Raw genomic sequence first — 13450 nt, 5'->3', positions numbered from 1 at the left:
TATTTAGTGTACTTTGATGACGTCGTCGTCTTTGTCGTCTCCATGACGTCGTTGTCCTCTGTCGGCTCAGTGACAGAGGAGTGGTCGCGGATGCGCTGTGGCGTCACGGGCAGCCTGACCACCGCTGATCACTCGGCGCCAATATCGTCGCTATATGCCTTTTCCGGCTCACTTAGAATATGTACCTGAGAGCGTTTCAGAATGAACCCCCGACCCTCCAGACCACAATGTTTTATCACCGTTCTTGGCGCTTGCACTAACAAAACATGCTGACTTTCGCGGTGCCGCCCGCCACTATGCGAGTATGGCCGAAGCGGTTCGCTTTGCGCAGTCGCCAGCCGTGCTCCACCTGAACTTTACTTGCATCGGAACACTTGTTGGTGCTAAATGCTTGATGGTGGGCATCGATTTTATTAAAATGAACAATACATGTCGCTTTGCTCTTGCAGACCTCATTTTAGCTGGAATCATCATCATCCGCAACCTATATTGATGTCCGCTGCAGGACGAAGGCCTCTCCCTGTGTTCTCCAATTACCCCTGTCTTGCGGTAGCTGATTCGAACTTGCGCCTGCAAATTTACTAACTTCATCACCCCACCTAGTTTTCTGCCGTCCTCGACTGCCCTTCGCTTGTCTCTGTACCCATTCTGTAACTCTAATGGTCCACCGGTTATCCACTCCACGCATTACGTGGCCTGCCCAACTCCATTTTGTTCTCCTAATGTCAACTAGAATGTCGGCTATCCCCGTTTGTTCTCTGATCCACACCGCTCTGTTCGCGTCTCTTAACGTTAGGCTGAACTATTCTCGTTCCATTCTTCGTTCCTGCTCGAATCGAAGCTGCATAACCAAAAAGCCAATGTTTGTATCGCCGGTAGCGGCAACGAGCTGGTGCAGCTCGTGCAGCGTCGATGCGGTGTTTGCTGAAGTAAAAACGCAATTTTCGCTGTTTGGATTTGCTGTATACAGATAGATAGATTTTATTGATAGGAAATACAGAGAGGTCGACGTGCGCTAGTGTGCTCTAGTCACCTACTCTGTACTTGGGAAGAGGGAATGGGATGGAAAGTACTGGGATGGATGATGATGATAAGAGGAGGGGTGAGTGCTTATGTATATTAGACGGTGACCCCACTAGAGCCGCCCTTCTCGCTTCGTGTCCTGTAGAAACATCAGCAGCGCTTTAGTTGCCCACATTGAAGCTGCAGTGTTAGGCCATAGGCCGAGGATGGCGTCCTCCGACATTCGTTGCCGGGCAACGCTGGCTCGAGAACATTCCAACGTCCTTCGCTCCATCATGTATGTGGGGCAATCATACATTATGTGTTCCAGCGTTTTAGACGTCTGGCGTGGTTCACAATCAGGGCTATTCGACTGGCCAATGAGGTGTGTGTAGCGACGGGTGAAAGCAACCCCCATCCGAATTCAGTGTAGCATTGACGCTTTGCTCCGCGTAACCTTCAGGGGCAAGCAGAATTTACCGTCTGGGTCGATCATATGTAGGAGTCTGTGGATGTTATCAGCATGGGATCTGTATGCCTTCGTAAGGTCCTGCATGAGTGCCTTGATCACTGAGTTGGTGTCAGGTCGCGAGGATGCAGTCCGTACTTCATCAGAGAAGAGAATGCCGATCTTGCCTCACTGTCTGCGAGTTCACTGGCAATCACATCACAATGACTCGGCACTCATTGAAAAGTGATCACGTGGCCACGCATATCGGCGCTGTGATGAAGTTCAGCGATTTCTAGCACGAGCAGGTAATATGGTCCTTTCTTTAAAAAGCATTTTAGCGCCTGTAGCCCTGATTTGGCATCGCAGAACACCGTCCATTTTCAGAAAACGGACAGCCTCCCGTATTGTGGCAAGTTATGCAGCCATAGATGTCGATTTGTGGTCCAATTGGAAACGCCGACTACTTCCAAGGCGCGATAACAAATGCTGCCGTTGTGGCAGATTTTTTATTGTGGTGAGATTGTATGATTACCACTGCGATGTGCTGCCTTTTCATTTTGTCGCCAATCCTTGCCAAAGGCACGCCCCGCTGAAAACCACGCGGGCATTAACGTCAGCTGGCATTTTTATTCCTCTTAGCTCTCACGAACGATATGCCGGCTGTATATATTCTAGTACTTGTACATCTTCTCGGTTATTTCGACTTTCTTTTGCAATAAAGTCAAATGTGCATAAATGGTTTGTCTGGGAAATTGTAGAAATATTGGTTAAAACGGCGTGGTGCGCGCTTGCCTGAATGTGACTGTGCCTTCACTCATACTCATAGTTTTGATCAAAAATAATAGAATGATAGCCCAATATTACGGCTGTCCTAGTTTTGGTGATTCGCCACGCAAGGACACCAATGGCTTTCCATTTTTTTTTTCACGGCTTTTGCACGTTTCGCACCGTAACGCGCCGCCAGCCATTTTGTTAATTGTGTGGATGACTGAACAAGGCGCGCATTGTCCGCGACTGGGCACGGTTTGTCAGCTTGAAGACACTCCCAAAATACAATGACTTGTTACCGTTCTTGCCGCTTGACCCTTTCCTCACAATAATTTCACGCGAAGAAGAAAACATGCTGATATTCGCGGCGCCACCGGCCAACATGTGAATGAATTTGGCGTCCCCACTCCCTAGACTTAAGGGTACAAGTTGCCAACCAAATACAGGGTAATTGAAAGCGTAAATATACAATCAGGAGTCATGAGAAAGAAATTAAGAGTAACAGGGACAGCGAAGTCGGTGCAAAGAATGGAGACGAAAAGACAATGGAGGTTCGCAAGTTTGGGAAGATTGTTATTGGAATGGAAAATCTGTAGAATAACAGAAAGAGCAGTGCTTTGCTATTTGAGGCTTCAGCTGACTGCTTATGAAAGAAAAAAAACGTACCGTAGCAAATATTCACAACAAAATAAGGCATGCGTATGTTGCAACCACTCAGCGCATCCTAATGGAATGAGAAGGGATTAATCCCGGTGAGACCCGTGAATAACGTAAACCTGGCAGAAGGCCTTGGATTTAAAGTGGACGGAAGCATCAACCGGTGAGCAGTCGAAATAAACAAGAGACAGAGTATTGGAGGGGCAAACTTAGGGAAGAGATGGATGCGACCGGATCTGTTATAGGCATAGGTAGCGATACAAGATAGACAAAGAAGTTTTCATTAAAAGAAAGAAGATTACAAAGTTGTAAAGAAAAGCGTTAGAATGAAGAGCATGTATAGGATACCAGATTTAATCCAGCAGGCAAAGTGACCATTTGTCACCGCCACGTTGGAAAGGGGGCGCCAAAACTTAAAGGACGCTTAAGCTTGGCCTTTGAGACTGTATACCGCGATAGCATTCGAAGATCCGTGACTGCTTCTCACGCTTACTGGCAACTGCAGCGCACGTAACCGTAATGTTTACCTGCGAACGCTGGCGGCTTACGCTATGCACGAAGGAGACCTTTATGATTTTTTTTTTTCCGCCACACGGCGGGATCCGCCGCTGCCGCGGAGGCGTGTTGCAAGAAACCGCGCGGGGAGCGCCGCTCCCACTAAGACAAACCTCAAAAAGGTAGCCGGAAAAAGGGTTTGTGTTTGAGTTTCCGCGTAGGATGGTATGGTAGGATAAAACTTTATTACGGTCCCTCTGAACGCGCGTCAGCACGTAGCGGGCCGCCCCCACGTCGGTACAGAAAGGCCGAGTCTCTCTGCTGCGTCGCGGGCCCGATGGACAGCCCATAGCTGTGCTTCAAGATCGGGGCTGCTTAGGGCAGCCTCCCATTTGGACGACGTGACGCCGTCGACGTCGCGTAAAGCGGGGCACCGCCAGAGCATATGTTCCAAGTTTCCGCGTAACAGAATTATATTGTCTCGCTGTGACACATGCTTTGGGAATGTGCCGGAAAAGAGAATATCACTGCCGCTGCTCGCGTTGCGGCGGACGTTATACAGGGAGAAACCTCGAGCTCAATCGTCGCCGCGGTGGATCGCCTCCGTCTACGTCGCTGCCGCTGGGAGGCGGCAGGCCCCAGCAACGAGCTGGCCCGCCATCTTTGGGCCGTCCGGCAAGCCGAAGATACCGCTCGAGTCCAAGGACTTCGAGCCATCACCTGAGGTACCACTATTGCCATCACCATCAACGGAGGGTGGGACGGGACAGGGGTTAATCCCCCTTTCCCCTGTCTCGCCCCGAAGCAAAACTGCCGGACCAGTTTTCAAGAAAGTTTGTTCTCTCTTTCTCTTGTATATTAAAATTACAGTTCGACGCTATCATATTTGTAGGTGGTTTGTTCATCATCATCATCAGCCTATATTTATGTCCACTGCAGGGCCAGTATTCTGTAAGAGTCCAATCAGTGACAGCCTAAATAGGCAGTTCACTAATTGGACTCTTACAGAATACCGCCCCTGGACTAAGGTCTCGCCCTGTGTTCTCCAATTACCCCTGTCTTGCGCTAGCTGATTCCAACATGCGCCTGCAAATTTCCTGACTTCATCACCTCACCTAGTTTTCTGCCGTCCTCGACTGCGCTTCCCTTCTCTTGGTATCCATTCTGTAGCTATAATGGTCCACCGATTATTCATCCTACGCATCACATGACCGTCCCAGCTCCATTTTTTCCGCCTAATGTCAACTAGAATATCGGTTATCCCGTTTTTTCTCTGATCCACACCGATCTCTTCCTATATCTTAACGTTAGGTATAACATTTTTTGTTCCATCGCTCTTTGCGCGGTCCTTAAGTTGTTCTCGAGCTTCTTTGTTAACCTCCTAGTTTCTGCCCCATATATTAGAATCGGTACAATGCAATGATTGTACACTTTTCTTTTCAACTACAGTGGTGAGCTCCCAGTCAGGATTTGGTAATGTCTGTCGTATGCTACTACCCCAATTTTTTTCTTCTCTGAATTTCCTTCTCATGATCAGTGGCCCCTGTGAGCAATTGACCTCGATAAACGTATTCATTTGTAGACTCTAGAGGCCTACTGGTGATCCTGAATTCTTGTTCCCTTGCCAGGCTATTGAACATTATCTTTGTGACGAAGATAAGTGACAAAAGCAAACCAAAAAGTTTATGGCAGCATGTAAAAGCACTCGGAGCTAAAAAAAATATTCAATGGCTATAAGAGATGAATACGGTAACATCTTCGAAGGAGACGATGCGCTGCGATACATCATAGATGTTATTAGGGATAAGTTCTGCAAGAAAGAAATCATAGGTCCTGCTCAAACAGATCCAGCAACAAAAGCGAAGGCTGCAACATAACAAAATTAGAATATAAACATTTACTGGAAAGCCGAAAAATAAAATGCCCCTGATACCACGGATGCGGTGCCTGATTAAATCCCAGTACAGCTCATCAAACACCTGGGTTTTAACAGCTTGGCACTACTGACTAATGTCAAGGAGCAAATGAATAAAACAAAGAAAATTCCGGCTGAATGGCATTAAAGCAAGATGAACCTCATCTAGAAAGGCAAAGGTGATAAGGATAAGGCGACCGCGTACAGGCTAGTTAGTGTAACGCCCGTTATGCTGTATGCAGAATGGAAATACAAGACAAAATTAGAAACGTCGAAGTGGGTCCACAGTAATGATACACTGGGGAAACTACAGAATGGATTCAGACCAGGCAGACGCTTAGAAGTTAGCACATTTGTATTCACTCCGTGCATAGATATTTCACTAGCTCAAAATAGACCTTCACGGACAGCATTTCTAGATATTAAGGAAGCCTACAAAAACGTAGACATAGAATTATTATGGAATATTCTCAAGCACAAAGGCATAAATGATGATTTCCTGTAGCTGCCGAGGGAGATATATAGAAACAACCGAATACAAGTTGTATAGGCAGGTCTAAAATGCAATGAAGTGGTTGGAATTCAACAATTACTGAAGCAAGGATGTTCTCTGTCTCCATTGTTCTCCGCGCTTAGAAAGTGCATAGAAATATGACTGGTAACCAGTCAATTAGGGTTGGATGTGTCTTACATTCGTAACGGGCAAAACGTGCAACTGAAGGTACCTGGACTGATGTATATGCACGACACAGTGCTACTAGCGAACCATGGAAGATATTTACAGAAACTTCCCAATATGTGTGGCAACGCAGCGACAAATCTGGGCTTTAAGTATAACACTCAGAAATCATGAATTTTTATGTTTAATGAAGAGACGAATAATTACGATGTGCCAATTCAACAGGAAGTCATACCCATAGTCAAACAATACAAGTATCTCGGCGTATACATAAACAAAGGAAATACTTACTCAAGCACCCCTCAAGATAATGTGAAAATAAAGGTGTAGCGGCATGCAGTAATAATGAAACAGCGCAATTTGAGGCTACAATTAATATGAGGTTGCGCCTGGAATCTAGAAAAGAGCTGTGGAGTCAGTATAATGTTCGTAAATGCCATTCTGTCCTTAAAATTACATATCTTGTCGGGTTTGCAAGTCAGCCAAAGGTTGGCAGGGCGGCTGGCATCGGCAGCCCACTGTAAAGCTACAAATGAGGCACTGCAGGGTGACACGTGTTGGGCCTTTTTTGAAGTCAGAGAAGCGAAGCGCAAAATTATGTTTGAAGAAAGACTCAGCAACACAGATGAAAATAAATGGGCGGCTAAAGTGACCAAGTATCTGCATCTGAAAAACGTGGACACGGAAATAAGGACGAGGTCAAGAAAGTTGGCAACCAAGTACTGGGTAATGAAAGTGCAAATAGACAACCAGGCATTATCAAAAAGAAAGTGAGAGAAACAGAGACATTAAATTGGATGCAAATAAAGGAAACAATAAAGACCTTGGAGAATTAAAAGAATGGGAAGAAAGAAATTATAAGGGAAAATATGTACGGTAATACAAAGGCGAGTACCGTCTCTTTAAGGCGCGAGCTGGTTGCCTAAGAGCAAAAACGTACCGGAGCCACTATTGGCGAGAAGATGAGGCGTGTATCAGCTCCAGCAAAATTCGGAGACCACTCTCCACATCATAATGAAATCCCAAGGTATTCGCCCAGTGAGACCCGTAGGGGAAGTACGCCTTCTAGAAGGGCTTGGATTCAAAGTCAATGGAAGCATCAACCGGACAGCAGTCGAGATAATCAAGAGCCTTTTAGAGTATCGGTGGTAAAAAAACAATGAAGAGATTGATACAACCGGATCTGTATAAATGCATATGTAGCGATATAACGCAGATATAGAAATGTTGAGAGAGAGAAAAAAAAGATCGATTGTAATGTATAAAAAATGTGGGAATCAAAAGTATACATGATAAACTCGCGCCGCTTAGGTGACTCCACCCCATTTCTAAGAGGGTGCACAAAAATCATCAATATACGTGGGTTCAATTGTCTGGAAACAGCGATTGTGTTCAAGCTAGAGCACTGCACGGGCTCGGGCTTACCCGAAAGCCCGAGCCCGGCCCGGCCCGTGGGCCGGGCTGGGCCGGGTAGAGGAGTTTTTTCACGGGCCCGGGCCGGGCTCGGGCACGGCGTGTGCTCTTTGACTCGGGCCCGGGCCGGGCTCGGGTTTTTTGACGCGGGCCCGGGCCGGGCTCGGGCTTTCTGCGAGTTATTCTCGGGCTTCTCAACTCTGAAAAACATGTATTTTTCAGTCTCGGGCCGGGTTCGGGCCGGTTTCGAGTCGGGCTCGGGCCGGGCTCGGGCTTAAGGTAAAAGGGTGGCGGGCCGGGCCGGGCGGGTAACGTAGATTATTTCCGGGCCCGGGCCGAGCCCGGTTCTCGCCATAAAAGTTTTGTTTGGGCTCGGGCGGGCCGCCCAATGTGAAAACGGGCCGGGCCGGGCCCGGGCCGCAAAAATCGGCCCGTGCAGTGCTCTAGTTCAAGCCACAAGTGCCATCTAATATTTCCAGCGCTTTACAGCCGAAAGGCTATAATTAAACTACGTTGTGATCTTTAAACTCAAGTGCTGCTTCCCCATAGCCGATTTTGTGGCGATGTCTGTATCATCAATTTTCTATTCTAAGAAAGGGTTACTAACTTGTGGCCGGAATCGAGCCAGTGTATACTTGCGGCCAATTTTCTCACTCTAGCTTATACGCGGATGATACAGCGCTAATAATTCCACGACAGTCACTACAGGAAGCAGAAGAAATCGCTCAAAGTGAGCTGCAGAATACATTAGCATGGTTTGAAACTAACAAGCTTGTTTTCAACTCCAAAAAGACCAAGTATATAGTATTTCTTTCTAACCGAAAAACGACTACTACGAAGTGCACATTGTACCTCTGAGCCTCACAACTTCAACAAATTAGTAGCCATAAATAAAGTCGTTACTCGTCGCTGCACTGGGCTTCACATATTGAACAAGTAACTAAAAAAATAGTTTTTCGCTTTAATACCCCGAGTGCATGCTGCACTTCGTCACGCACGATGTAGCCGATGCAGTTAACCGTAGGCTGCTGCTCCCGGTGCAGCTGTTGCAGCTGGTCGCGGACTACCGATTGCATTAGCTCGCGGAACGCTTCAATGTCAGTCGCGAAAGCTCCCAGACCAACGGTTGTTGGTTGGGAGTTGACTTGCCGGTCATACTGGTTCGACCGCTGCTGCAGCGCCTTTTCCTTCTGCGAGGAACTCGGTAACCGTCCTCGGCGGGTTACGAACAAGCCCACCACAGAGCTGTTCTTTGACACCCCGCATCAAATGACGGAGCTTCTTGTCTTTCGGCTTGCTAGGGTCGGCTCGCCTGAAGAGACGTGCCATATGTTCAACGTACATCAGAACACTTGCATTGGGCTTCTGAGAGCGTGATGGGAGGGCCCGTTCTGCTCGCTCTCGGCGATCGGGGCTCGAGTAGGTGTCCAAGAGCCGCCGACGTAACTCACGCCATGGTGTCAGGGCTTCTTCGCAGTTCTGGAACCAGGTGCGAGCGCCGTTCTCGAGGCTGAAATACGCATTCTGTAATTTTGCTCGGTCATCATACTCGTTGCAATCTGCTACTCGCTCAAACTCGTCCAGCCAGTCTTCCATGTCTTCATAAAGGTGGGTTCATAAATGGCGGGTTGTGCAGCGTTAAATGAGTTGGTACTGTTGCCGTACCTTCCACCGTAGCCATTGCGCTCCCGGATGACGGTACAATCCCAGGGGCCAGTCCCCGAATTCTCCGGCTGGCACAGTGCACTGATGTAAGCTCCGGTATGGCGCTGATGTTCTTGCTGCTAGGAGGGGTCTGTTACACAGGTCGAGGCTACACAGCACCTCCACCATAAATGTCGCATTCTAGGAGAACAGGCGACCGGAAGCGTTAAGTTCGAGTCTCTGACCGCCAGCTGATCAAACGCAAAAACTCAAGCACCTGCACGTGGATCGGAGGATCTTCGTCTGCTTCTTCGCTGGCGCCCGTCAAAGCAGTTGTCGGCGCATGGCACGTGAACTAGCGCGCGTCTTCGGCTTTCTAATTATGTAGCACATGTTGCAGGGTGTGGCAATGTTAAAGGTGCGTTAAAATTTCCATCCTCAAACATTACGGCTCATTTATTTCAATTTTTCACTGCCATTTAGCATATTTCTACGGACCGGTATTTACGATGACGAAGAGGCGAGCAGTGTGAAGACGATGACGACGATTAGATGTTAGAGCAGGCTGTTGCCTCTTGGCCAAGTGTGGCGTATTTGTTTGTAAATACACTTGTATATAGCTTCTCGTCTGCTTCTAGCTACGTAACAAATTTGGTGGAGGTGGACGTTCCCTGTACCTCATCACGGAGCTTCGCATAGAACGGTACGTCGAGCTCTCCGTCATGGCTCCTGGCGACAACAGCTGGACTCAGCCGGCTCCGACACCTGCTGCCACTTCGAAGACCTACATCGTTCTCTCCGCTCCCCGTAATCCTGGCGTATTCTCGGGAAAAGATGGGGATGCCATCGAGGACTAGATCAGCGTGTACGCACGTGTCAGCACCAATAACTGGTGGGACCCTACAATCATGCTCGCCAACGTAGTCTTTTACCTCGGTGGCACACCTCGAGTTTGGTTTCGGACACACGAACATGAACTCACCAGTTGGGATTCGCTTAAGCAAAAGCTGCGAGACTTGTTCGGCAACCCCTATGGTTACCAACTTGCCGCGAAGAAAGCATTACTCGGCCGTGTGCAGACTTCAACAGAGCTCTACGTCGCGTACATTCAAGACATCTTGGCTCTATGCCGCAAAGTTGACGCACACATGACTGAGCCAGACAAGGATTCCCACATTCTCAAAGGCATTGCCGATGAGGCTTTAACTTGCTCGTTTTCAATAACGTGGCGACGGTGGATGTAGTTATAAAAGAGTGCCGCCGCCTGGAACTCACATAAAGCCGACGCATCGGCATGCACTTCGCCCGTCTGTCAAACACCCCAGTCGCACCTTCCTGTACCGACGCTTCTCATCCTAACAACACTGGCGTTGTTACCAGGATCGTCCGGCGAGAGAATGAGGCTGCCTGTCCGGCTGCCTTCGAGTCCAGCTCCTCCAATGACCGGCAGTCGGTGTTCGGTGATGGGCTGTCGGGGTTCGGTGTTCGGTAATGGGCTGAGCAGACGGTGTTCATACCGTCTGCCCAGCCCATCACCCTGATGGCCACCCATATTCTTCGATTCTGCCGCGTCCCACATCTTATTACCCACTACGTTTCCGCAACCCATCTGAATGGTGCACTGCTGACGACAAGCCCATATATTTTCACTGCCGTCGAATTGGGCACACTTCTTGCCACTGTCGCAGTCGCTGGAGTCGGACCACTTATACTGCCAACTCTCGCCCAAGCGGTCCTTCTCGTCCCTAGGCCACACGGCCCGATAACGCCACCACTGAATCTTCCTGTTCCGAGCTGCCCCTATTCATGTTCGCCTTCGCCCCAACGCCGACAATCTCGCTCGCCCCAGCCCTGTCGCACATATTCGCCGACTCCCTACGGACGCTCCCAGCCGGAAACCTAGACGATGCAGCGCCTCGAGGTGACGCTGCATTGCACCATGCGCTGGTAAATCCTCTACTGACGCAGCCCACTCATCTGAAGCTTCTTGACGTGCAAGTCGACGGTGTTTCTTTGTCTGCTCTTATAAACACTGAGGCGCATTTATCGGCAATGAGCGCTAACCTTCGCAACCGGCTGAAGAAAATAATCAAACACGCCCCGCAGACGACGAGATGCGATTCAGACGACGCGCGCAATCAACGCGAACCCCAGCCTCCGCTAAGAGACTTAGTCGCCGGCAGCATGGTGCCGCCATCTAGTTAAGGTGCCTGCAAACGCAGCGTGCGCAGGCGCAGACGATGAGATGCGGTTCAGACGATTCAATTGCAGCCGCCTGGCCAGGGCGGCTGAATTTTGATGGTGCTGAAATACAAAAAAAAAAAACGCCCGCGTACTGTGCATTGGATGCACGTTAAGGAATCCCAGGTGATCGAAATTTTCAGGAGTTACGTACAGCAGGCCTCATAATCAAATCGTAGTGTTGGCACGTAACACGCCAGATTATATTTTAGAGCTCAGCTTTTAATTGCCCTTTCCTGTGGCGAACGTCAGCGACGGCGTAGCCGAGCGAACGAGCACAACAGCGAAAGGTGAAAGGTCGAACGGCGGATACCAATGAGAGCGGCCCACGTCATGGAGAGGGCTCTTCAGTGAGGTGCGCGCGGGAAACTGGTTTCATGCGGACTTATGTGGACCCGCGCGACCCCTCGTTGCGTACTCGTAACTAGTTTCAGCCGGACCGCTCGTTTTGTACTATCGTCTGCTCGCGCCCGCTGTCGCCCGCGCTTGTTGGTTTGCATAATTTGGTCTCATTCCTACTTGTTTCGATTGTCATGGCCTGCGAGTGTTTTGTAATCTGTATGCGTGACGCGAATTGTGTAGTACTTTCTGGAAGCCAACCGGCACCAGCGATTACAGTGTAACCTTCGGCGAGTCATGTATAAAAGCCGACGCGCTTGACCCGTAGGCCAGCCAGATTTTTGACGATTGCCGACTCTGCTACATGTCTTTCTCGAGTTATTTGCCTCAATATGTCACGAAATTAAAACACGTATATAGCTGCGCTCAAATTTGTCATTAGGAAGTGTCGTAGTCATCGGTCAATGTCTTCTATTCTAAAAAAATGTCAATCTCTTGTTCTTCTTCTTTCTGGGGTTATTTAACGTGCACTACAACGCAAGAACACGGTCGTTTTTGCAGTTCGCCTCCATCGAAATGCGGCCGCCGGGGCCGGGATTCGATCCCGCGACCTACTGCTCAGCAGCGCAACGCCTTAGCTGACTGAGCCACCCCGGCGGGTCAATCTCTTGTGCGTTGATTGTACCCATAAAGGGACGCAGGTAGCATTGAGCATGTTTAATAACAGATCTATATTCATTTTTTACAGGTGTGTATCAATGCGAAATGTACGTGTGGTCTGGAAGCGTTCATAAAAACTTGACACGGTGCAACGAGGAATACAATTACTGTACGATGTATATGCGTCAACCCTCACAGGATGTGTACAACAATAACTGCTTACCGTTAAACGGGTGCTGAAGAACTGGCCGTTGGCCAATTTTATCAAACAAAATTTTCCCCAATATTGACATTTGCAGATAAGAGGAAGAGTTCATGCTCGTATTCGGAAGTTCGAAAAGTTTTAAATAAAAATTCTAACGAACACAGCAGGCACAATGCTTAAGTTTTGCGCTGGTAAAAGAAAATCTTTCACTGATAATAAAATTTCACACGCACCAAGCTATTCATTGTTAGTACCTTGCCTCTGTATAAGTTAGATCACCTAAAATGGTCAATGTATCACGAGTACAAGCGAATAAATAGTACGCATAGTACTTATGTTACTCTGGAAGATCTGCATACATCCCAGCAGATTGAACGTTTTGTTGTAGAGTTTCTTTCGCGTTGTAATGGACGGACGGTCGGATGCAGGGATCGATGAATGGATGAATCATGTGCCCAGGATGGAGGGTGAGGTGTGGTGTTAAGATGTGAGTGGTGTTTTGTTTTTCAAGTTTATGGTACGGCAAACACAATGCTCTGCACGACCTCCCCCAGGCAGCGCACCCCCTGGATGCGAGGTGCCTGGCCTGGGGGATGCTTTTACTCGTCTTATAAAAAGGCGGGCGACGTAGTGGTATAGCATCCAGTTCGTAAGCGGGAGGTAGGGCTACTATGTGCAAATGTTGGAACCGCTGCAAACCATTCAGTTTTTTTTAGTGGGTGAAGGAGTTTTAGTTTTCCGGTCGGGTGCTAGGCTATATTATGTATATTCTCATCTAAAATGAGTCCTGGCGGCCCTGGCGGACTTTCTGCGTGGTTTGTCTAGGTGTCTTGGCGTGCATTCCTTTCGGACCACGGCTGACGTTAGAGAAGAGCAACTCCCATAGCACGGTAGGGAGCACGGTAGGGAGAACTGTTAGACACCAAAAATTAGTTGGTGTAAACTTCACATAAATATTCAGCTCTAACAACACTAAGACAA

The 13450-nt window shown here is 48.5% G+C and overlaps 1 protein-coding gene across 1 annotated transcript in view; it reads left to right on the top strand.

Annotated features, from left to right (window-relative positions):
- Positions 1-12719, top strand: part of LOC125947821 (uncharacterized) — a 69917-nt gene extending 57198 nt beyond the window's left edge. Inside the window, exon 5 of the mRNA XM_049673250.1 lies at positions 12353-12719. Coding sequence (XP_049529207.1) covers positions 12353-12504 — 152 coding nt within the window. The 3' untranslated portion in view covers positions 12505-12719. The remainder of the gene's footprint in view (positions 1-12352) is intronic.
- Positions 12720-13450: the final 731 nt, after the last annotated feature.

The sequence above is a fragment of the Dermacentor silvarum genome, chromosome 8 (genome assembly GCF_013339745.2).
Source record: "Dermacentor silvarum isolate Dsil-2018 chromosome 8, BIME_Dsil_1.4, whole genome shotgun sequence".
Lineage (NCBI taxonomy): Eukaryota > Metazoa > Arthropoda > Arachnida > Ixodida > Ixodidae > Dermacentor > Dermacentor silvarum.
This window is presented reverse-complemented; position numbering and strand designations above follow the sequence as displayed.